Source organism: Oncorhynchus tshawytscha, unplaced genomic scaffold, assembly GCF_018296145.1.
Source record: "Oncorhynchus tshawytscha isolate Ot180627B unplaced genomic scaffold, Otsh_v2.0 Un_contig_18411_pilon_pilon, whole genome shotgun sequence".
Classification (NCBI taxonomy): domain Eukaryota; kingdom Metazoa; phylum Chordata; class Actinopteri; order Salmoniformes; family Salmonidae; genus Oncorhynchus; species Oncorhynchus tshawytscha.
Genome location: NW_024609454.1, coordinates 86,238 through 112,795, shown reverse-complemented (window position 1 = coordinate 112,795; position 26,558 = coordinate 86,238). Strand labels below are relative to the sequence as shown.

The 26,558-nt window shown below is 42.0% G+C and overlaps 1 protein-coding gene and 2 long non-coding RNA genes across 3 annotated transcripts in view; all 3 read left to right on the top strand.

The window, feature by feature from the left end:
• The first annotated feature begins 424 nt into the window (after window positions 1–424).
• Window positions 425–3,810, top strand: LOC121844896. Its single transcript, XR_006082207.1, has 3 exons — window positions 425–503; window positions 3,301–3,501; window positions 3,666–3,810. It is a non-coding gene; the product is annotated as an uncharacterized LOC121844896 (long non-coding RNA).
• A 725-nt stretch (window positions 3,811–4,535) lies between these two features.
• On the top strand, window positions 4,536–7,276 carry LOC121844897. Its single transcript, XR_006082208.1, has 2 exons — window positions 4,536–5,169; window positions 5,338–7,276. It is a non-coding gene; the product is annotated as an uncharacterized LOC121844897 (long non-coding RNA).
• A 457-nt stretch (window positions 7,277–7,733) lies between these two features.
• Window positions 7,734–26,558, top strand: part of LOC112242146 (C-Jun-amino-terminal kinase-interacting protein 4) — a 50,137-nt gene continuing 31,312 nt past the window's right edge. The window contains 2 exon segments of the mRNA XM_042315371.1: window positions 7,734–8,245; window positions 21,629–21,749. Of these exon segments, the coding sequence (XP_042171305.1) occupies window positions 7,946–8,245; window positions 21,629–21,749 (421 nt within the window). The 5' untranslated portion in view covers window positions 7,734–7,945.

The following is a 26,558-nucleotide window of genomic DNA, read 5'->3' as shown; positions in this document are numbered from 1 at the left end:
GTCTTGTCCGGGGTAGGCTGTGATTGGGAGTCCCATAGGGGCGGTGCCCAATTGGCCCAGTGTTGTCCGGGGTAGGCTGTCATTGGGAGTCCCATAGGGCGGTGCCCAATTGGCCCAGTGTTGTCCGGGGTAGGCTGTCATTGGGAGTCCCATAGGGCGGTGCCCAATTGGCCGTGTTTTCCGGGGTAGGCTGTCATTGGGAGTCCCATAGGGCGGTGCTCAATTGGCCCAGTGTTGTCCGGGGTAGGCTGTCATTGGGAGTCCCATAGGGCGGTGCCCAATTGGCCCAGTGTTGTCCGGGGTAGGCTGTCATTGGGAGTCCCATAGGCGGTGCCCAATTGGCCCAGGCTGTCATTGGGAGTCCCATAGGGCGGTGCCCAATTGGCCCAGTGTTGTCCGGGGTAGGCTGTCATTGTAAAAATCATTTGTTCTTATCCTTGCCTAGTTAAATGAAGGTTAAAAACATTTAATTCTTGGGGCATTTTATCAGTGGGAGACTTGAGGTAGGCTACAGACAATTTCTTTCCTTTAATTTTTTAAAATATGTTACATTCAGACATTAGGCATACATAATATAATTTAGTTACTTATTTTTATACAGTTGGGTGTTTAACCACATATTTTAAGGGTCATTTTAGTGTTGTTTTTATTAGTCTACTGATGATATGCAGCCAACAAATTGTGCATCAGCAGTAGTTTTAAAGATAGAGCACTTATAGTAAAAATCTAAAAGTGTGATTTATAATATGTTTTGCATCATTTGAAGCATTTTGTACACTACACTCACATAGTCTGAGTAGACCTGGGTAAAAAATCTCAGCTAAATAAAATGCACCAATATCATAAGTGAAAGTACAAGTAAGAGACTTGTCAGTGTGTGGGTGGGTAGTCTGTGTTATGTACAGTAATTACATTGGACTTTGTCTTTGAAGAGATGTTGCTGTTTATATCACCTGCACCACCTTTGCCTTATATAGGTTAGTTGTGTAAGGTTCTGTACTTCTTTTCTTAGTCAACCTTGTATTCTGTTTTGTTGTGTTCTTGAACGTATCCCTGTTTCTTTGTGTTCCCGAACGTAGCCCTGTCTTTCATTTTTGTTCATTGATTTCACCTGTGTTAGTTACTCACCTGGTCTCATCAGCTCCTTATTTAGTTCAGTTCATTCTGTTTGTGCCTTTGTGAGGCATTGTGCATTTGACTCTACTAAGCCTTTTCCTGGCTCGTTTGTGAGAACCAGTTCTAGCGGTCAGTCCTAGTTTTGATTCACCTGCCTACTTGTGTATGACCATTGCCTACCTGTGACCACAATTCCCGGAATAAACACCTGCCACGCTCTGTGTATGAATCTATACCTTTTTCTCCCTGACTATTCATTACAAGTTGTAGTGTGTTTGTACCTACAGTATGTGATGGACTTGTTTTTGATAGATACCTAATCACTCTGGTGTCTCTACTGTTTCCGTTAAACTCAGTCTTATGTGTCGTGTGCATCATAGCAGCTCGGCACAGGATTTTATGCCCCCTTTTATTAGCACACACACAATACTTATTTGGAGCAGTATAAAAATAAGAAACTAACAAATAAACAGAAATTGTTTAATGACACATAAGGAAGAGCTAAATGATCTAAGATCATAGTACTTAATCATAGTATGTTGATTGCATTTATTTCAACATACTCGACCGGTCAAAGGTTTTAGAACACCTACTCATTCAAGGGTTTCTCTTTATTTTTACTATGAAACAACACTTGGAATCATGAAGTAACCCAAAGTGTTAAACAAATCAAAATATATTTTATATTTGATATTCTTCAAATAGCCACCCTTTGCCTTGATGACAGCTTTGCACACTCTTGGCATTCTCTCAACCAGCCTCATGAAGTAGTCACCTGGAATGCACCTCAATTAACAGGTGTGTATTCTTAAGTTCATTTGTGGAATTTCTTCCCTGAATGCTTTTGAGCCAATCAGTTGTGTTGAGATGAGGGGGGGTACCTCTGCTGCAGATGGAAAGTCCATTAGAGTTTCCAGCCTCAGAAATTGCAGCCCAAATAAATGCTTCACAGAGTTTCAAGTAACAGACACATCTCAATCTCAAACTGTTCAGAAGAGACTGTGTGAATCAGGCCTTCATGGTCGAATTGCTGCAAAGAAACCACTACTCAAGGACACCAATAAGAAGAAGAGACTTGCTTGGGCCAAGAAACACGAGCAATGGACATTAGACCGGTGTATCTTTGTCCTTTGGAGTCCAAATTTGAGATTTTTGGTTCCAACCCCTGTGTCTTTGTGGGTGAATGGATGATCTCCGCATGTGTATTTCCCACCGTAAAGCATGGAGGAGGAGGTGTTATTGTGAAGGGGTGCTTTTCTGGTGATACTGTCTTGTGATTTATTTAGAATTCAAGGCACACTTAACCAGCATGGCTACCACAGCATTCTGCAGCGATACGCCATCCCATCTGGTTTGGGCTTAGTGGGACTATAATTAGTTTTTTCAACACACCTCTAGGCTGTGTAAGTGCAATTTTACCAAGAAGGAGAGGGGTGGAGTGCTGCATCAGATGACCTGGCCTCCACAATCCCTGACCTCAACCAAATTAAGATGGTTTGGGATGAGTCGGAAGGAAAAGCAGCCAACAAGTGCTCAGCATATGTGGGAACTTCTTCAAGATTGTTGGAAAGGAATTCCAGGTTAAGCTGGTTGAGAGAATGCCAAGAGTGTGCAAAGATATCATCAAGGCAAAGGGTGGCTATTTGAAGAATCTCAAATATAAAATATATTTTGATTTGTTTAACACTTTTGGTTACTACATGATTCCATATGTGTTATTTCATAGTTTTGATGTCTTAAAAATAAAGAAAAACCCTTGAATGAGTAGGTGTTCTAAAACTTATGACCAGTAGTGCATGTTTGTTTAATAGTTTTTGACAAGGAATGGAGGATCACACCCTGGGGTTCGTTTGAAAATGAATGGGAGAAAAATATATTTTAAAATAATTTTCAGTTGAAAATGCTGTGTACAAGGACCACCTCCTGTGAAAATTATGCAATAAAGTAAATGGCATCATTCCAAGTCCATTGCTTTTTTATTAACTTAAAGGTACACTCCATGATGTGACAGCATAATGCAAAGTGGCGACAAACAAGTCAAAACAACAGATTACAAATCACCCAAATTATGTGGCAGTCTTGGAAGATTAGAATTTTGTTTTTGTTTTCTGTAAGCCTGCTGTGACATGATATTGTATCGCTGAGTCTACCTCTCTAAATCTGTCCTCTACTGCCCTCTGACAGTCAGGAAGTGGAAATGCTTAAGGAACTGAAAGACTATGTGCCTGGAAATCTTAAGTGAAGACTATCAGAATCCTCCTCCACGAACCAGCTGGAGTGGGAAAATCCAGCTTCATCAACTCCATCAATTGTGTGTTTCAGGGTCACATTACGAGTATCACCTTGGCCAACTTCACTGCTGCAGGTGAAAGCATTGCCAGAAAAGTAAGTTAGTTAAGTAAGTTATAAGCAAGTGTTATATGAAACCCATTGAGTGAAACCATAACATATTAAAGCAAATGGATGTGAATGTCAACCATTTTATTTTAATTATCAGTGCATACTCATCAAATTGTATATTCATTAGAAATGCACATCCTATTTTACAGTACGAAACCCACAAAATCTAAAAAAGAAAAACATGGAATCTATTTCCCATTGGTGTTCAATGATGTCATGGGTCTGGAGAAAAGTGTCAAAGGTGTGCGTAAGGCTGACATCATCAAGGCCCTAAAGAGTCATATAAAAGATGGCCACAAGGTAAAGTAAACCATGCGAAACACTATATCACCAACAAGGAATCTCTGATACAGTCAGTTAGTCAGTATTGATTAAAACAAATTTTTTACATTTCACTCTTGGCTAGTTTAATCCAATATCACCATTATCAGAAGAGGATCCTGGCTACATAAATACCCACAGTTCGGAGGACAGAGTTCACTGACTGGTCAGTGTCATACCAGCTGATAAAATGGCTGTCTTGATTGGTGTCATCCAGAAGATGAGGAACATCGGAGTAGGAGCCGCTGATATGGGTGAGAGTGCAAATTTTAGTGTCAGACCTGTGTTCAAATACTATTTATACTATTTACTATATCTCAAAAGTCATTTGGAAGTCAGTATTTTGATATATTTTATTGCGTGCTTCTACACCTGCATTGCTTGCTGTTTGGGGTTTTAGGCTGGGTTTCTGTACAGCACTTTGAGATATCAGCTGATGTACGAAGGGCTATATAAATGATTTGAATAATTTGATTTGAAAGTACAAGTAGTTGAATATTGGAATATATTTGGAAATACACTTGGAAAGTATTGGCATGTATTTGAAAAAAAATACAAATATACTTCTATACTCCCATGCATTGGAACCAGGTCCGGTTGGTATTTGAAATAATCTCTTTGGAAATAAGTATTTGAAAATACTTTCAAATTATAAGGTATGGGTAAGTGTATGGGTAAAGGTCAGGGTTAGGTAAGGATGTCCCAAGGAATCCTGGATAGCACTGACTAAAATGGTGCGTTGGGATGCTATCGAAAACTTTTACATTTTGAAACAAACATGGGAACAAGCATCAGTTGTTACACCTCTGTAATTACAGACTTCAATTACCACCAGTTACATGTTGTTATTACAGTGTAACTATGAATTATCACAATTCATTACAATACTTGTAATGAATTAAACTGTAATAAGTCCTTATTACAGCAATCACACTGTAATAATGAACCTGAAAATGAAGTGTTACGCAATCATTTGAAAAAAACGTTCAAATACTTCCAATAGAAGTAGTTGATTTGGGCCACACTATTTAAAAATACTCAAAGACACAGAAAATATGTATTGAAATAGAAAATGATCAAATACACATATATTTCAACCCAGGTCTGAAACTTACTGTACATTGCTATTATTTTGATGGCTACACAAACTAATAGTATTATAGGTGTACTATGTCTTTGAGTAGGAGCGTCATCACATTGCCTGGAGAGAAAAAGGACTGCTGGATTAAATCAGTTTGCTCTGGCAGGGATTCCCCAAATGGTTATTCTCATTAGAGTGAATGACGCCTGTCCATTGGTGAAGAAAGACCTGAAAAACATCTATCTGAGCAAGTACATAAAGGAGAAGTACAAAAACCATCCGATTGTATTATGAAAGACTGTTCGATTTGTTAACCATCAATGGGTGGCTAGCCAGTGTTCCTAATACATATTCCATGGTAGTTACATACACAGCTACAGCTCATTCAATTGAATTCCAACGTTATTCTTTCATTGCAGATGGAGCAGCGCAGTACTAAACTGGGAGTACCAGTAAACTGCATCCAGCCTGTGAAGAACTACCATGAGGAAATAAACTTGGATGAAGACATGAATGTGCTGCTATTGAGGGTTCGGCTCAATTTGGCAGATTACTTCATCAGAAAGCCCCCACAAGATATCAAGTGTTGTGTTCAAGACCACCTAAAGGGAGACTGATTCAAGATCGAGACCGGAGCAAATCCAGTCAGAGTCGAGACCAAGACTGGAGGGTGGAAGAGACAGAGACAAGGCCGAATCTAGGAAAATGCGAGTCCAATTCAAAAGACCATGGTTGCCACTAGGGCTGTACCAAGTACTCGGACAAAACGAGTATTGTAATGGATATGGAGAATTTTCAGAATATGACTATGACACAAGTCTTTTTTTAAATTATCTGTAATCTGATTATCTGTCATTTTTGCTGCCAGCACACATCTCTCTTTCACTCAAAGTGTGAAGCTCTGTGTTCTCAAAACAACTATGGGCTAGTTCTTCTGTCTTAATTGGAACAGTATATGGGGCAAGTGAATTAGCCTACCTTCATCTAAATCTGTCTGGGTTAAATGCAGGCAGTAGTAACCAGCCATGCATTAGGCTATTTATTAACCTTTTCCGTTGATAATTGAATAGGATTAAGTAAGTAAATCATGTGCATTTTGATCTGTCGGGGTCATTTACCTTTGAACAATGTGTGTGAATGAGTGAATGAACATAATGATGCTCTCTGAGGAGCGCTTTGAGTGATAGCGCAGTAATTCACACTTGAGGTATAGGCTTTACCGGCATTTAAAGCGCACTCCAGGGTTTCTGATCAAGAGCAATCAAGAGTAAATCCGATTATGTCGGCACACCCCACGTTGTCACCATAATAAGAGTTCAAAATGGCCACTGTGTTCATACAGTATTTCACAAGAACATATGAATTCTTTAGACATTCAGAATGGTGACAAATGCATGCTGAGGGCAAATAGAGAGCCACTCTACAAATGATCACTAACTCAAACAGGTCTATAACAGATAAAAGTATAAAATACATTCTCCCCTGACTAATAGTGAGCGAGCAACTTTCAAACAATGATCCCCACTTTTCCCTATCAGCAAATCAAGGAAATGATGAGGAGCACTACAAAGTTTTAGGATATTTTTCAATGAAAGTAAAGGACAGTAATGTTAAGAGTAAAGTAGGAAGACCAGAAAATAGTCCATAAGATATTAATGTGTCATGAAAGGAGTGTGGCTATTTGCGCTGGCAAAGCGGTTTTATGGGATCTGATAATTATGAGTTTTTCACTCCCCTGGTATTGGTTGGTTGTCGGCAAGAAATGACTAGTAAAAATGTATCTGACACCAAGACAAGACCGAGACACTCCTAGGCCAGACTTGAGTAGGCTACTACAACACTGAAGATAACTGAGGGATGCATACATTATCCAGAGTCACTAGCCTACACTGAATCATAATACAAGTGGGTCTGTCATACAGCCACATAAAACCCCACAGAATAGTGAAGGCTACTTCTTCCTGTCATTTCTTTCACATTGTTTGCTTATAACTGATGATCCCTCTTGAGTAGGACAATTTTGCCACTTGTTTTTTCTGTTGGTTTGTTTTTGTCTGTTGTTTAGGTCTTTGGGTTTGTGAGATAGTGGGTTACAAATACAATGTATAATTTATTGAAGAAATATGTAATTTATTGCATATATTATTTGTATATTTTATTTATTTATTATTTCGCTACTTTATTGAGGAAAACTTTACTTACCATGATTGATAGCTATCTTAAGATCAATGCACTAACTGTAAATCGCTCTGGATAAGAGCTTCTGCTAAATAACTAAAATGTAATCGTTATTAGAGCAGGATCTTAAAGTGTTTTGAGGACAATGGAATTTAAATAAAGATGCCTTTATTAACAGTATACTTTAGTATTACTATTATGTGTTTGACTATATCATATGACTAGCCCTTGGCTTAACATTGTAGACCTACAAATATTCGGTAAAACTACATTGTCCACCTTAAAATATGACGTCACCACGTGATACTCAGCTGGGCTGCATTCAGTAAGTTTTTACGTTCTGGAACGTTCAATTGAACGGAAATGGTACTGAACGACCAGTTGAATAACGTGGAGGTTGTGGGTTGGGGAAAACTGATGTATAATAATAACGATAACGGTTGCGGGAATGCTGTCAGCATGGCCACTGCCCTTTAAAAACGTCACTCGTTGCTTCATGTCACACCTCACCACACCTACCAAACGGGAGCAAACGTACCTTAGTCTGTCCAAGAACGTACGAAAACGTTTTTTAACATGTCGTTCAGTACAAACAGTTCTGCAACGTAGCAAACGTTCAAGTGAACTGAACGCACCTCTGTTGTGAGAGGACGGAACCGGAGGGAAAAAAATTATCCACGTCTATCGAAAGCTTCCAGTGAGGGACAATTACACGGATATTGCCATTTCAATTGAAGCTTTTAAAGGGAATACACATTCGATTTTCTTAAAGAAAATAACGGAATTCATAGTGGCGGGGTAAGTGTAAATCCTATTTACAGGACCTATTTGTTCAAGCAAGGGAAGAAAATGGAGTTGGAGGACGGAGTAGTGTACCAGGACGACCCGGGGACATCGGCTATGATGTCGGAGCGGGTATCGGGCCTGGCCAACTCCATTTACCGCGAGTTCGAGAAACTGATAGGAAAATACGATGAAGATGTGGTGAAAGAACTGATGCCGCTCGTCGTGGCTGTGCTGGAGAACCTGGATTCGGTGTTCGCGGAAAACCAGGAGCATGAAGTGGAGCTAGAACTGTTAAAGGAGGACAACGAACAGCTCATCACGCAGTATGAACGGGAGAAAGCGCTGAGGAAACACGCAGAGGAGGTGAGTCCGGGCAGCGAACGGCGGAGAGAGGGAGTGAGATGGAGGACATTGACAGCGGATTTTAAACGCAGCCTCTAGCTGCAAGGCCACCCAAGCCAGTGTTTTTCATCACCAAAGCATCCCTACCGAAGTATATGTGTAGTGTAGAACATGCACGTGGTGCAACGTTGTCAACAAGGGATACCCACGAGGCTAACAATCTTATATTGTGGAAGGAGAGCCACGTTCGTAATATCTGCTTCCCAGTTAGAGGAGTAACTATGTGATTAGTTTAGCATCATGCTAACAGTAGCCTACCCATCCATGGTGGATTGATTCACAGTAGCCTCAATTTCATCACGCACTAACACACAGAATGCCTGCGACAGATATGTTTTTCTCCTCTAAGTATATAGGTGCGCGTTTGATGTTGCCATGAGAGGACGTAGCCCCCAGTTAGTCAACCATCCATCCTTTTTTGTCAGACTGTTTGCCTGCTTGGCTACAGTAGCCTGCAAAAACAGCTTTCAGCCTCTTATCACTTTGCATGCAAATATCTTTAGTATATTGTTTTTTCTCCAAAGATAAACAGAGCCACTGGGAGAACTGTCTTCCTGTCAAGGTAAATCCAATCATGTCATCAGAAACATCCCACCTGTGTTCTGCTCTCACACACCATTAGCTCCTGTCTAGACCAGTGATGTGTATAAACCCTGGATGACTGGCAGGGGGTGGTGTATTTAAACCACCTAGCAGTCATCTTGGTACTTGTCACTTGTAAAAGAGATGACACATGTTACTGACCCCTACTTAATTCCATGTAATTTTGTTCTCAAAACATTTAATGTAAATACTGTAGAATTCCATTAATTCCTATGGAGGACTGCTCCTACTGGGGAGTGCCAGTGTGGCTTCAAAGCCTCTCAATTAAGTGATAATGCTCGAGAAGCCAGTGTTTGGAGGATATATTGGAACGGGTGTTGTTACTGTGCCAATATATCCTCAAAACACTGTCTTCGAAGGCTTTGAATCACTTTTATACAATGGGTTACCAACATAATAATAATGATTGACATATTATTATTCTGTTATTATTAGAGGCTTGTGTCTTTTTTAATATGAAGGGATATTTCACTTTCTCTGGTCATAGGAGTAACAACATGAATTGGTGCAGAAATAATGCAGTGCAACTTAAGTTTCGCCATCAGCTGGAAGACTGTCCTCTTTTTTCAGTGAAGGGAGGGAGAGAGGAGGGACGGTAAGTTAGGTGAGAGGCAGCTTCACGGCTGCTCCCTCCCTCCTCTCAGTGACCATCAGATGCAGACCATCAGTCCCAGTAAATAAAGGCTGTATATTATGCTCACTCAGCAGTGCCCCGCAAGTAATACAACAAATGTTCTATTACCCGTGTGATCATGTACCTAAAATGTTCTATTACCCGTGTGATCATGGACCTAAAATGTTCTATTACCCGTGTGATCATGGACCTAAAATGTTCTATTACCCGTGTGATCATGGACCTAAAATGTTCTATTACCCGTGTGATCATGGACCTAAAATGTTCTATTACCCGTGTGATCATGGACCTAAAATGTTCTATTACCCGTGTGATCATGTACCTAAAATGTTCTATTACCCATGTGATCATGTACCTAAAATTTTCTATTACCCATGTGATCATGGACCTAAAATGTTCTATTACCCGTGTGATCATGTACCTAAAATGTTCTATTACCCATGTGATCATGTACCTAAAATTTTCTATTACCCATGTGATCATGGACCTAAAATGTTATATTACCCGTGTGATCATGGACCTAAAATGTTCTATTACCCATGTGATCATGTACCTAAAATGTTTTAACATAATTTGAAAATGGTCTGAGAAAAACAAGGGTAATCAAGAGTAAATCCGATTATGTCGGCACACCCCTAGTTGTCACCATAATAAGAGTTCAAAATGCCCACTGTGTTCATACAGTATTTCAGGAGAACATATGAATTCTTTAGACACTCAGAATGGTGACAAATGCATGCTGAGGGCAAATAGAGAGCCACTCTACAAATGATCACTAACTCAAACAGGTCTAAAACAGATAAAAGTATAAAATATGTTCCAACTTCCCCCAGTCACACCTGACTAATAGTGAGCGAGCAACTTTCAAACAATGATCCCCACTTTTCCCTACCAGCATATCAAGGAAATGATGAGGAGCAATACAAAGTTTTAGGATATTTTTCAATGAAAGTAAATGACAGTAATGTAAAGTAGGAAGACCAGAAAATAGTCCATAAGATATTATTATAATTTTTTTCCTTTTGGAAAAGTTTTATTATTACATTTCCTTTAAAAACAGATCATTTATAGTTGTACAACATTTATACACATAAAAACAGCATTTGAATATTACATTTACATTTTGTTAAAAACTACATGTTGTTAAAAACAATAGAAACAACCATGAATAAAAGTACCTTTTCTTGTAAAACATCCAATCTGTAAAAGCTATTTAAAATGTATACTAATGATTTAACAAAAGTAATGCTAAGATATTAATGTGTCATGAAAGGAGTGTGACTATTTGCACTGGCAAAGCGGTTTTATGGGATCTGATAATTATGAGTTTTTCACTCCCCTGGTATTGGTTGGTGTCGGCAAGAAATGACGAGTAAAAATGTATCCTAACACCAAGACAAGACCGAGACACTCCTAGGCTGGACTTGAGTAGGCTACTACAACACTGAAGATAACTGAGGGATGCATACATTATCCAGAGTCACTATCCTACACTGAATCATAATACAAGTGGGTCTGTCATACAGCCACATAAAACCCCACTGAATAGTGAAGGCTACTTCTTCCTGTCATTTCTTTCACATTGTTTGCTTATAACTGATGATCCCTCTTGCGTAGGACAATTTTGCATAGTCAACATGCAGTGATGATGTATTGGGTCTATAGGCCACCTCACAAACCTCATTGTTACAGAACTGTTTTTAATTGCTTAACATTGCATAGGTTTAGGTAAAAAAAATCTGAGCGGTAGATCTCGGATTGCATTTTGACTCAACGTGATTTTGAATCCGTTGGTGACCACTGCTCTAAACTAAAGCATCAGTAATCAGACAAGAGTATATACAAATACAGTCAGGCTATTATACAGCGTCCATAAGTGGGCCGCAATTACCTATTGTAGTCTAGGAAAAGCCCTTGAAACTGTTTATGAATGAGTAGTTACACATTTACATTTATGAGAAGTGAATTAGGCCTCATGTTATAGAGACAAACATTCGTAATCGGGCAAGGTACATTGGACACACACACACACGCACACACACACACATAGAGAAGATGCTGTATTCTGCCTCAGAAGCAGCAGGTTTAGTGACTCAGCAATTTATCAAGACTGCTCATCAGATGGAGAGAGGAGGAGAGGGTAAGGTGAGAAAGGACAGAACAGAATTAAGAGGACAGGACAAGCGAGTGGAGAAGAGGGGAGATAAAACAGAACTGGGTTTTACTGGCACTTGCAGTATGAAGGGCTTTCATGCTATTTCTGTAGTTACACCTTTTCTCACTGTATCATCCTGAATGAGTTGTTACTTGAGTAATCATGACATTAATACTCAAAAATGTAAAAAAAAAATAATAATAATAATTTGTAGTGTATAATACTGTGAGAATAAAGTTCCATCCAAAGCAGTTGAAGTTCCATCCAAAGCAGACTGACCTGCATCGTTTCGACTGCTTTGGATATGCATCTTAAGCTCCTCTAGTAAAGGTAACATATTAAGCTCATCCCTCTAGTAAAGGTAAAGAAATAGGCATCAGGAATAGAAGAGGAACTTAGCATCTGTCCAGGCCCTTACACAGAGTCATGACCCTACCTCAGTGGGGAGAACGATCACCATAGAACTAAAGGTTGCCTTGCCCCTACAGCAGACCTAGGATCAGCTCAGCCTACCACAATTTTTACCACAGCCATTTGGGGTCAAAATGACTATACTGAGCTTTGATCAGTGGTTACAGACAACTTCAAGACTGCGGAGCTTCACTTGCAGCACTGCCCAGTCTGGTTTGACCTATTTCTGTGTGTGTTTTGGTTTGTGTCCATGTGTGTGTTTGTTGGACCTCTTGCTGCCTGGCCCTGAGTCTTAGTGAGGGAGAGTTGGATGTGACTCGGACCGTTTGTCTCTCTGTAGTCCCATTGGAGCAAACTCAGCGTGTAGTGCTGTTTTAGGCTTCTCCGCTCTGTCCAGGCTGTGACACAGAAACAGTGAGACACACTCCTCCAGCCCGCCTTGGGTTTCTTCATCCCAGGAAGCCTTGTGTTCCCCAGAAAAGATGCAGATGAGGGGGTGGGGACCGAGGTTTTCGTATTGTTGGCTGTGTGGGTTATGATTTCCAGGTCATGTGATCCTTTGTGATGGCCAGGGCTCACTGAGAGGGAGAAACTTCCCTGTGCCTTGGCTTCTATTACGTACTCTTGGGCCTGGTGTTGCACCATAAACCTTCCCCATTTTACTCAATATTGACCTACTCTGTTTCCAAGGGAATGGTTTGTCAAACCCTCTTGGATTTTAATAAAGAGCAACATCTGTTCCCCTAATGTCTTATAGGCCACTCTGAAATATAAAAAGGAAAACGCCACATTGCTGCTCATGTTCCTAAGTGATGTTATTATAACAAGGTTTCCACCCTTAGGTCTTCATCAGGCAACAGTACCTGGATGTGTGTTCTTCAGCTTTTATAGGCCCCTCTGCCACGCATTGATTCTGTTGTTGTTATTTAACAGATCGCTCAAATCGAAAACACGAACCTGGAAAAATAAAGAAGGGTGTTCAGCTGTGTGCATCTTCTCACCACTATGAGGAGTAAAGTCTCCATGATATAGTAGTTCATCACATAGTTCCCTTTGTACAAATCATACACTGTTTGACTGTTTATAGAAATGTGAGTGAGTTTAAGTAGATTTCACTCCAGTTCGACATTCATCCCTAAGGTGTGGTTATAAACTGACACTTTACAGACATGTGGCAAGTAATACTTCATCCTTAACCAATGTTTTAAATCACGATGAATCTACATGGATGCAATCAATGGCCGCCCCCTCAGAGGTGGCACCACTGGTTCAAAAGTGGTGTGGCAAAATTTGTCTGTGTCTTTTCTGGGGCATGGAGTTTTTCCTAATCATGACCTGGTCAGGTAAAACTCTGGGTCCTATTCGTAGGCTATGACAAAATATTCTTATTATACATAGCTTCCCTTTTCATCTGTGTTATGACTATAGACCTGTGCTTTTAATTGTCTGGTCATGTGAATTGAAAACCATCTTGACCTGAGGTGACTCAAACTATCACAAACCTTGTTGTAATTCATTCTGAATATAATATCAAAACAGCCAGAGACAACAACTTCAATGGACAACATACTCTGTAGTTTAGTGGACTACTATAGCAGGGCTGAGCGTTATGTAAAGAATGGTTACAATGACTTTAAATATGAATTACACTCTACACACACACATACACACACAATGTTAAGCAGTGGACTAAAATAAATACAGAAAGGTTTCAATGTAGAAAGTACATTTTATGTCATCTGATTAATGATGCTCTTCTGCTATTAATTCTGTAAGCTTTATGTAAGGCAGGGTTACATTTAACATTATACACAGTATACTTTGTAACAGTTTTTATGTGTAAGTTATAAAACCACTAACCTTCTGTTGTTGTCTGACAATGTTGTTATTATCATGGTTGGCCAGCCTACTGAAGCAAAGACACAGCCAAGGCTGACTCATCTACAAATCAACATACACTGCTCAAAAAAATAAAGGGAAAACTAAAATAACACATCCTAGATCTGAATTAATGAAATATTCTCATTAAATACTTTTTTCTTTACATAGTTGAATGTGCTGACAACAAAATCACACAAAAATTATCAATGGAAATCAAATTTATCAACCCATGGAGGTCTGGATTTGGAGTCACACTCAAAATTAAAGTGGAAAACCACACTATAGGCTGATCCAACTTTGATGTAATGCCCTTAAAACAAGTCAAAATGAGGCTCAAGAGTGTGTGTGGCCTCCATGTGCCTGTATGACCTCCCTACAACGCCTGGGCATGCTCCTGATGAGGTGGCGGATGGTCTCCTGAAGGATCTCCTCCCAGACCTGGACTAAAGCATCCGCCAACTCCTGGACAGTCTGTGGTGTAACGTGGCGTTGGTGGATGGAGCGAGACATGATGTCCCAGATGTGCTCAATTGGATTCAGGTCTGGGGAACGGGCGGGCCAGTCCATAGCATCAATGCCTTCCTCTTGCAGGAACTGCTGACACACTCCAGCCACACGAGGTCTAGCATTGTCTTGCATTAGGAGGAACCCAGGGCCAACCACACCAGCATATGGTCTCACAAGGGGTCTGAGGATCTCATCTCGGTACCTAATGGCAGTCAGGCTACCTCTGGCGAGCACATGGAGGGCTGTGCGGCCCCCCAAAGAAATGCCACACCACACCATGACTGACCCACCGCCAAACCGGTCATGCTGGAGGATGTTGCAGGCAGCAGAACGTTCTCCACGGCGTCTCCAGACTCTGTCACGTCTGTCACATGTGCTCAGTGTGAACCTGCTTTCATCTGTGAAGAGCACAGGGCGCCAGTGGCGAATTTGCCAATCTTGGTGTTCTCTGGCAAATGCCAAACGTCCTGCACGTTATTGGGCTGTAAGCACAACCCCCACCTGTGGACGCCGGGCCCTCATACCACCCTCATGGAGTCTGTTTCTGACCGTTTGAGCAGACACATGCACATTTGTAGCCTGCTGGAGGTCATTTTGCAGGGCTCTGGCAGTGCTCCTCCTGCTCCTCCTTGCACAAAGGCGGACGTAGCGGTCCTGCTACTGGGTTGTTGCCCTCCTACGGCCTTCTTCACGTCTCCTGATGTACTGGCCTGTCTCCTGGTAGCTGACAGACACAGCAAACCTTCTTGCCACAGCTCGCATTGATGTGCCATCCTGGATGAGCTGCACTACCTGAGCTACTTGTGTGGGTTGTAGACTCCGTCTCATGCTACCACTAGAGTGAAAGCACCGCCAGCATTCAAAAGTGACCAAAACATCAGCCAGGAAGCATAGGAACTGAGAAGTGGTCTGTGGTCACAACCTGCAGAACCACTCCTTTATTGGGGGTGTCTTGCTAAATGCCTATAATTTCCACCTGTTGTCTATTCCATTTGCACAACAGCATGTGAAATGTATTGTCAATCAGTGTTACTTCCTAAGTGGACAGTTTGATTTCACAGAAGTGTGATTGACTTGGAGTTACATTGTGTTGTTTAAGTGTTCCCTTTTTGAGCAGTGTATGTAACTAGGCCTACTCATTATTATTTGTAAATTAGTCAGTCACCATTTACCCACAATGCATCACATATAAACCCAGCAAAAAAATAATCTTCCCTTTTTCAGGACCCTGTCTTTCAAAGATAATTCATAAAAATCTAAATAACTTCACAGATCTTAATTTTTAAGTGTTTAACACTGTTTCCCATGCTTGTTCAATAAACATGCACCTGTGGAACGGTCGTTAAGACACTAACAGCTTATGGACGGTAGGAAATTAAGGTCACAGTTAAGAAAACTTAGGACACTACAGAAGCCTTTCTACTGACTCTGAAAAACACCAAAAGAAAGATGCCCAGGGTCCCTGCTCATCTGCGTGAACGTGCCTTAGGCATGCTGCAAGGAGGCATGAGGACTGCAGATGTGGCCAGGGCAATAAATTGCAATGTCCGTACTGTGAGACGCCTGAGACAGGACGGACAGCTGACCGTCCTCGCAGTGGCAGACCACGTGTAACAACACCTGCACAGGATCGGTACATCCGAACATCACACCTGCAGGACAGGTACAGGATGGCAACAACAACTGCCCGAGTTACACCAGGAACGCACAATCCCTCCATCAGTGCTCAGACTGTCCGCAATAGGCTGAGAGAGGCTGGACAGGTCTTGTAGTCCTGTTGTAAGGCAGGTCCTCACCAGACATCACCGGCAACAGTGTCGACTATGGGCACAAACCCACCGTCGCTGGACCAGACAGGACTGGCAAAAAGGGCTCTTCACTGACGAGTCGCGGTTTTGTCTCACCAGGGGTGATGGTTGGATTCGCATTTATCATTGAAGGAATGAGCGTTACACCAAGGCCTGTACTCTGGAGCGGGATCGATTTGGAGGTGGAGGGTCCGTCATGGTCTGGGGCGGTGTGTCACAACATCATCGGACTGAGCTTGTTGTCATTGCAGGCAATCTCAACGCTGTGCGTTACAGGAAAGACATCCTCCTCCCTCATGTGGTACCCTTCCTGCAGGCTCAGCCTGACATGACCCTCCAGCATGACAATGCCACCAGCCATACTGCTCGTCCACTGTGCGTGATTTCCTGCAAGACAGGAATGTCAGTGTTCTGCCATGGCCAGTGAAGAGCCCAGATCTCAATCCCATTGAGCACATCTGGGACCTGTTGGATCGGAGGGTGAGGGCTAGGGCCATTCCCCCCAGAAATGTCCTGGAACTTGCAGGTGCCTTGGTGGAAGAGTGGGGTAACATCTCACAGCAAGAACTGGCAAATCTGGTGCAGTCCATGAGGAGGAGATGCACTGCAGTACTTAATGCATCTGGTGGCCACACCAGATACTGACTGTTACTTTTGATTTTGACCCCCTTTGTTCAGGGACATGTTATTCAATTTCTGTTAGTCACATGTCTGTGGAACTTGTTCAGTTCATGTCTCAGTTGTTGAGTCTTGTTATGTTCATACAAATATTTACACATGTTAAGTTTGCTGAAAATAAACACAGTTGACAGTGAGAGGATGTTTCTTTTTTTCCTGAGTTGAGATGTTCTTGACCATGGACAGTGAAAGCATATTTCACCCTTCAAGACTCTGCTTGCTTAGACTCACTGCACTGCTTCCAACAACACATTGTTGGGACATGAGACGGTCGATGAAACACCAACGTTTCAGATGACACAAACTGACACTGGTAGTACTCCAAAACATATTTTGCAATTTTAACCATCGGTTCAAGAAGTATCTCTGGGTAGGCAAAGGGGCCTCGTTCAGAAGAACAACATTAGATAACTAAAGTGCTGCAGTGGAGAGTGGAGATGATGACAGGGCAATCCGTGTCCCAAATGGCACCCTATTCCCTATATAGTACACAAGTTTTGACCAGAGCCCTAAGGGCCCATTTGGTGCACTACATAGGGAATAGGTTGCCATTTGGGATGCAACCTAACTGTTGAACCGCATTAACCAGAGTCCCGATGAGGGGTGTTATGAATCATGGGGGTATGGAATGTGCAATGCTGTGATTCCTCATATGTATCCTCTCCTCTCTCCTTTCCTCTTAGTGTCCATCCTTCGCAGCATATTTTGGTTCCCTAGTACTCACGGTAGGAACTGATTGCCAGTCAAATCCATATATTCAATTATTAAATCAACTACTTTCAACATTTTAATTGAAAATAATGTATATTTCATGAAAATAATCATTTTCATGAAGTAGATTTTATTGAATGTTACTCATTCTGTTGCACTCTATTCTAACCAAACCTGCCTTACCAGTTCATATCACTAGGTGTCACTATGCACTAGCTCGTCGAAAAGATGGCTGCCTGTCTCTGTATTTGTGAAAGTTATGGTGGTGCTAGAATCCATAAATTCACTCTTTATGGTTGTGTTCATATTGTCTGTAGACTGCTCTGTGGTGGAATTTGTAGTTTTTTACTTTTAAGACAGTGAAATTTGCAACACAAACCTTTGTGAATAATCACCAGCAGTGCAAATAAAATAATATGCCAATGAACATTACTGGACTAACAAACTTTCCAGTAACTTCCGTATCCATTGTCCTTGGGTAGCAGCAGCAGATTGTTTCATCTTCTTTATCCTGTGCCAAACACATTTATTCAGTGAGTCTAAATCATAATGTTAGCTGCTGGCTACATGATTGCATCAACCTAGCTAGCTAATGTTAGCTAGCTAGCTATCTAGCAAGTCTACTCTAAAGCTAACATTAGTAGTTTTGTTAGCTAGCTAGCTATAGATTGGATCATTCTAGATAGTTTTAGATGACTAAACTGCTTTTATTAACTGCTTTTATTCACACATGCCTTGTTTTCCATGAAAATGTGTGTTCATTTGCAGGTTTAAAAATATATACTTGTGTATTGATTTTAAGAAAGGTGTTGATGTTTATGGTTAGGTACACATTGGTGCAACGACAGAGCTTTTTTTCGCAAATGCGCTTGTTAAATCACCCGTTTGGCGAAGTAGGCTGTGATTCAATGATAAATTAACAGGCACCGCATCGATTATATGCAACGCAGGACAAGCTAGATAAACTAGTAATATTATCAACCATGTGTAGTTAACTAGTGATTATGTTAAGATTGATTGTTTTTTATAAGATACGTTTAATGCTAGCTAGCACCTTACCTTGGCTCCTTGCTGCACTCGCATAACAGGTAGTCAGCCTGCCACGCAGTCTCCTCGTGCAATGTAATCGGCCATGATCGGTGTCCAAAAATGCGGATTACCGATTGTTATGAAAACTTGAAATCGGCCCCAATTAATCGGCCATTCCGATTAATCGGTCGAGCTCTAGTTTCCACTAGATAACACGACCACAAAGTCAGATTGCTCCAGGATTCCACACTGGAGAGGAGTGTGAGCGAAGAAATAAACCAAGTGCAGAGTCAAAAATCGATGTGCTGGTGCAACCAAACATAGTTGTTGAGAGGTGTGGTTAATTAGGCTCTGTAGGCTGTAGCTAGAAGACCACTGTGACTGACAAGTGAATCCACCTGTCACAGCGAGCGTGGGGGTTACCACATGAAATCCCAGGGACAGGGTTTTATTCACTAAACATGCAAACAGGCTGAAATTGGGGGAGGTACTATGTCAACTTGCCCAATAAGAAATGCCTGCTTTCTTTTCTGTTGCAAAATGTTTTTCTATGACGTGAACTATTGAATTTGTCTGGTAAACGTGTTCAGTGCCGCTGCATTCACAGCAGATTGAAGTACTGGGGCAAATGACGTCTTGCCACACGTTTTCCAGTGGCTCTGTGCTCCCTGGTTTGTTCTTCTAGGGGAGAGGAGCACAGAAGGCCTGGGAAATACAGTATGGTGGCCAGATGATTAGCTGCAGCCTTTCTAGCTGTGTTGAACGTTACAGGTAGAAATGTATTCTATAGAAGGTTATGGCTTTGTTTAATGATGAAAAAAGATCATTATCTGATGTACTGAAGGCAGCTCTAATTTCAATTCAATGCATCTATAAATGTGAAAACAGAAAAGAAGAAAGGAGAGGACTGAAGAGCAGGCTAGAGTAAAGTATTACAGCTGGCAGGATGTGAAAGCACACACACACACACACACTGGATTTCTGTCCAGGACACACTTCTCTGACACACCAGAAGGATGTGGGAGTGGAGGGGACCTTCATTTCCGGGTGAACAGAAGACTTCCAGATCCTGGTCTGTCTATGTAACATAGTAGTAGACATCCCTGCTTCTTAGAGTGTAGTCTAGACTATGTTGTGGCAGTAGCTACACATGTACCCCTCTGTATAACGTACAGGGTGGTCCTGTATTTGGTCAAATAATAATTCTGCTCTCTATATTTGCAGTGTCTCTTTTAAACTGTATTATGTCATGTGTGTGTGTGTGTGTGTGTGTGTGTGTGGTGTGAGAGAGTGGTGTGTGTGTGTGTACAGTCATGGCCATTTTTTTTTAGAATGACACAAATATTAATTTCCACGAAGTTTGCTGCTTCAGTGTCTAGATATTTTTGTCAGATGTTACTATGGAATACTGAAGTATAATTACAAGCATTTCATAAGTGTCAAAGGCTTTTATTGACAATTACATGAAGTTGATTCAAGGAGTCAATATTTGCAGTGTTAACCCTTCTTTTTCAAGACCTCTGCAATCCGTCCTGGCATGCTGTCAATTAACGTCTGGGCCACATCCTGACTGATGGCATCCCATTCTTGCGTAATCAATGCTTGGAGTTTGTGAGATTTTTTATTTTTTGTTTGTCCACCCGCCTCTTGAGGATTGACCACAAGTTCTCAATGGGATTAAGGTCTGGGGTGTTTCCTGGCCATGGATCCAAAATATTGATGTTTTGTTCCCCAAGCCACTTAGTTATCACTTTTGCCTCATGGCAAGGTGCTCCATCATGCTGGAAATGGCATTGTTCGTCACCAAACTGTTCCTGGATGGTTGGGAGAAGTTGTTCTCGGAGGATGTGTTGGTACCATTCTTTATTCATGGCCGTGTTCTTAGGCAGAATTGTGAGTGAGCCCATTCCCTTGGCTGAGAAGCAACCCCACACATGAATGGTCTCAGGATACTTTACTGTTGGCATGACACAGGACTGATGGTAGCGCGCCTTGTCTTCTCCGGACAAGCTTTTTTTCCGGATGCCCCAAACAATCGGAAAGTGGATTCATCAGAGAAAATGATTTTACCCCAGTCCTCAGCAGTCCAATCCCTGTACCTTTTGCAGAATATCAGTCTTTCCCTGATGTTTTTCCTGGAAAGAATTGGCTTCTTTGCTGCCCTTCTTGACACCAGGCCATCCTCCAAAAGTCTTCACCTCGCTGTGCGTGCAGATGCAATCACACCTGCCTGCTGCCATTCCTGAGCAAGCTCTGTACTGGTGGTGCCCCGATCCCGCAGCTGAATCAACTTTAGGAGATGGTCCTGGCGCTTGCGGGACTTTCTTGGGCGCCCTGAAGCCTTCTTCACAACAATTGAACCGCTCTCCTTGAAGTTCTTGATGATCCGATAAATGGTTGATTTAGTTGCAATCTTACTGGCAGCAATATCCTTGCCTGTGAAGCCCTTTTTGTGCAGAGCAATGATGGCGCCACGTGTTTCCTTGCAGGTAACCATGGTTGACAGAGGAAGAACAATGATTCCAAGCACCACCCTCCTTTTGAAGCTTCAAGTCTGTTGTTCGAACTCAATCAGCATGACAGAGTGATCTCCAGCCTTGTCCTCGTCAACACTCACACCTGTATTAATGAGAGAATCACTGACATGATGTCAGCTGGTAATTTTGTGGCAGGGCTGAAATGCAGTGGAAATGTTTTTTGGGATTCAGTTCCTTTGCATGGCAAAGAGGGACTTTGCAATTAATTGCAATTAATCTGATCACTCTTCATAACATTCTGGAGTATATGCAAATTGCCATCATACAAACTGAGGCAGCAGACTATGTGAAAATTAATATTTGTGTCATTCTCAAAACTTTTGGCCACGACTGTATATGTTACTGATGAGAGAGAGTTACTGAGAGTCCTCTCTGTGTGTCTCTGAGCAGAAGTTCATGGAGTTTGAGGACAGTCAGGAGCAGGAGAAGAAGGACCTTCAGAACCATGTGGGCAGAATGGAGTCCCACTCCCGCCAGCTTGAGCTCAAGATCAAGAACTATGCAGACCAAAGTAAGTTTACACATCACTCACTCACTCACTCACTCACTCACTCACTCACTCACTCACTCACTCACTCACTCACTCACTCACTCACTCACTCACTCACTCACTCACTCACTCACTCACTCACTCACTCACACACACACACACACACACACACACACACACACACACACACACACACACACACACACACACACACACACACACACACACACACACAGGCTGAATCCCAAATCGACCTCTTACCCTCCACTTCGCGTTCACATGCACCTACACCATTTGCACAAGTGTCGCAAAGCTGAGTGAGTGAAAATTATTGAGGGTGTGTAGAGGCGTATTAGCCCCTCCGGTAGGCACTTCCACTGAGCCTGCAACACTGCCTGATCCATAGCAATGCGCAATCCCATAAAGCACTGCCTTATTTTTGAGTTCTCGCAATTTCACATAAAAGAATGGAGAGACGTGCCTAATGCATTTGTTTGTCTAATGTCGAAACTTGATACATGTAAAAGAAGAAATAACACCCAAATTAAATGTTTAACTGTTGCTGAGGTTTAGATTTTGTAAAACGACAGGGTGGATTTGTTCATTTGAATTTCCTGCTTGTTTTATTATTTAAAAGGGTAATATGAACTGCATCGTTCAAGTCAGGAGTGTGTCCTGGCGTTGATGGGCTTATTGATCCCCTCGCCGCTCTCTGGAAGTCACCCTCAGAGTTTCGTGAGCAACACGTGACAACGGAGTGATTTGGTAGGGGCGAGGAGGTGGTTTTAGATTCACCATCTCACTCCTGTTTCTCCTCTCTCCCTCTCACACTGAATCCACACATTCATTACCCACCCACACAGCCACATACATGCATTTCACATCATTGGTATGCCTACCATTTTGCACACAGCAGTCCATATATAGCATCTCCATGGAGCCCAGTGCAAATGTATTTCCATGATATTCTCTGCCTCTGCCTTTCTCGTCTCCCATTAATCCGTCGGACAATTAATTAGACACATACACACACACACACACACACACACACACACACACACACACACACACACACACATTAATTCACACTCTTTTTGGGTGACAGTAATGGGATTACAGGATTACTGTTACTCCCATCCTCTTTAAGTGGCACCACATCCCATTGGTGGATTTAGGAGGGGAGTCTGATGCGGTGCCTTTAGGGAACACATGCATCCACAGTGTGATGTGATAGCTCAAATCTCTGTTAGCAATGACTTATTGAGGAGGAGAGAACCATAGCTTCATAAACTGACATACTGCTGTTGTTCTTCAGTCTTAGGAAAATGACAATCTGACTGCCAGTTCCTGCTTCAGCCATTTGCTTTATTGTTGTCATGCTAAGCAATTGCTAAAGCAGAAACAGACTGGCAACCCAGGCCTGGGAAATGCAGATCGTAACGGCACACACCCAGTGTGTATAAACAGTCACGAGTCCCATTCGTGTAGTTAACCATCTGTAGAGCACGCTGCCCTGGCTGCTGCCACTCCCAGTCTGTGGTGAATAATTCATGGGTCATTATGCTGTTCCAGACAGGCGTTCTCCAACCAGGGCAGAGTCCACAGCTACTCTATGTGTAGAGTTGCCCACAAGCTACTCTTGTGTGGATAGTCTTAGACTGCAGGCATCATCTCTTACTTGCCCTCTTACTTCAATTGGGAAGCTTGTATGGAGGAGAAGATGAGTGGACTTCCAGATCCGTGGTTACTTTGCAGGACAGTGGTACACTAGAATGCTGTTTAGACATGGTGTGTATCTGCTGCAGGGTTGTGGTCAATTCCATTTCAATTCCAGTCAATTCTGGAAGTACACTGAAATTCCAATTATCTTCAATGCTTTTCAGTTAGGAAAATTGGAATTTGGTTTACTTTCTGAATTGCCTGGAATTAAAATGGAATTGAGCCCAACCCTGATCTGCAGACACAACTCTTGGTTTCTTTGACAATGCCGTTCATTGTCTTTTGTCAAAAAGAAACATAATATTGCGTATTCCTCTCACCCAGTCCACCCAACAGAGTGAGCCAACGTTCTAAACACACTAACTCGGTCTACATCATACCCACTCTCGCCACTCCTCAGAGAAGGACCACATAGCTGTCCTGCGGATGCCTGTTGGGCAGGCAGAGAGAAAGGCCCCTCCCATAGCTGGCCACAGTCACTGTGGTTCGTATGAATGGCTGGGAAGTATTTCCACCACAATGTGCATGTTAATATAATACACTGCACTGATGCTTAAAAACCGTGATGAATCAATCCATCCATATGTGGGAACAGTTAGACACCAGGCTAGACATGTACAGTATACATGGTATATTGGTGCAGTTGTATAGCACATGCAGTATATGGCTCTGGCTAATTAGCCCTAAGACAGGGAGACCTACCTACCTAACTAACTAACTAATCTGGAGTCAGAACAATCTGTCCTCCTCTATGTGATGTGGAGTAGTGGTCCCTCATTCAGGAAATGTGTAATGGCTTGATATAATATCAATAACACCACAGTGAGATGATGTTAATTAGGGGGATGGGGCCCTTATCCTGTAATCTACAGTCAGATAGAATGAATTCATTGGTCCCTGCTATGCTGATCAAAGGGAATTCATCCACCAAAGAGGAACTGATCATACTGTAATGAAGACCCATGAATAACGACACGCTGCACCCACTACTGGACTGCACTGCCAGTCCGATGACATCATCATAAATGGCCCACCACCACAGCCTTGTGTGACATGCGTTCCTAGTGCCAGTCGGCTACATCATGGAAATGGTACCGTTGACCTTGTTGTAGTGGTGCCATGTTCCCATGTTATATCATTCTCCCAGTACGCAATTATCTGACTTTCCAGATTATTCTAGGGTTATCCCTGTACCAGAACATCACCATGAAAACCTCTAGCCTCTTCAACTCTGTTTCATCTAGACACAGAGTTGAGATGCTCTGTTTCATCTAGACAGAGTGGAGATGCTCTGTTTCATCTAGACACAGAGTGGAGATGCTCTGTTTCATCTAGACACAGAGTGGAGATGCTCTGATTCATCTAGACACAGAGTGGAGATGCTCTGTTTCATCTAGACACAGAGTTGAGATGCTCTGTTTCATCTAGACACAGAGTGGAGATGCTCTGTTTCATCTAGACACAGAGTGGAGATGCTCTGTTTCATCTAGACACAGAGTGGAGATGCTCTGTTTCATCTAGACAGAGTGGAGATGCTCTGTTTCATCTAGACACAGAGTGGAGATGCTCTGTTTCATCTAGACACAGAGTGGAGAAGCTCTGTTTCATCTATACACAGAGTGGAGAAGCTCTGTTTCATCTAGACACAGAGTGGAGAAGCTCTGTTTCATCTAGACAGAGTGGAGATGCTCTGTTTCATCTAGACACAGAGTGGAGATGCTCTGTTTCATCTAGACACAGAGTGGAGAAGCTCTGTTTCATCTAGACACAGAGTGGAGATGCTCTGTTTGATCAGTATACATCAACAGCACATATCAATTCATCACATGAAGTTACCCCGGCCTTATTTTCCTTTCACATCAGAAACAGACACAGAATCCCTCTAGAATAGTCATGGCATTTTCAATTCAAACTTTACCATAACCTCACAGCAGTATTTTCAATTCAAACATTATCCCAGTGTCTCAGCAGCGTTTGAAGAGTGTTAATGCCAGTGTAATTGATAGTATCCCTGTGCTGTTCTCCGGCTGTTGTGCTGCTCCACGCCAGGGTTAGGCTAAACCAGACAGACTAATGGGAGGATTAGGGTTTTTGTCACCTCTTAAATCGGGCCTATTTAAAATAATTTGAGAGAGATTACTTCCTCTGTGCTGTGAGTTCCCCGCCCCATTGGCGTCACACAACAGTCTAGTGTCTGATGTCTTATTACCGTTGAACCGAGGACACCTAGTGGCAGATCATTGTCATTACAAGGAGTAGAGTATAGCTTGTCCCACATCTTTCCTTGCTGGGCTGCTTTCAATTGATGTTGATAATGTGGGCTGGCTGTAGTGGCTATAACAGCGTTGATAACAGACACAGTCGTCTCTCTGGAAACACAAGAATATGAAAGTATTTTATCTCAGTTCAAAGCAGTTCTATTTGTGTGGTCATTGAAGCTTTACCTTTTGTCACAATATGGTGTTACTAATGACTCATTGGTTAGCCTCTGTGTCTGTGTGTTTCCTTATAAGAACAGCTACTCATTTAACAGCTGACTAGACTGGCGTTGGAAAAGACTAACCGACTGACTGTCTTGTCTGTCTGACAAACGGATAATCTGATTGACTGTCTGTCTGAAAACGGATCATCTGACTGACTGTCTGTCTGACAAATTGATCATCTGACTGACTGACTGTCTGACAAACTGATCATCTGACTGACTGACTGTTTTGTCTGTCTGACAAACTGATAATCTGACTGACTGACTGTCTGACAAACTGATAATCTGACTGACTGACTGTCTGACAAACTGATCATCTGACTGACTGACTGTCTTGTCTGTCTGACAAATTGATAATCTGACTGACTGTCTGTCTGACAAACTGATAATCTGACTGACTGTATCTGACAAATTAATAATCTGACTGATTGACTGTCTGACAAACTGATAATCTGACAGACTGTGTCTGACAAATTAATAATCTGACTGACTGACTGTCTGACAAACTGATCATCTGACAGACTGTCTGACAAATTAATAATCTGACTGACTGACTGTCTGACAAACTGATCATCTGACTGACTGTCTGTCTGACAAACTGATGATCTGACTGACTGACTGTCTGACTG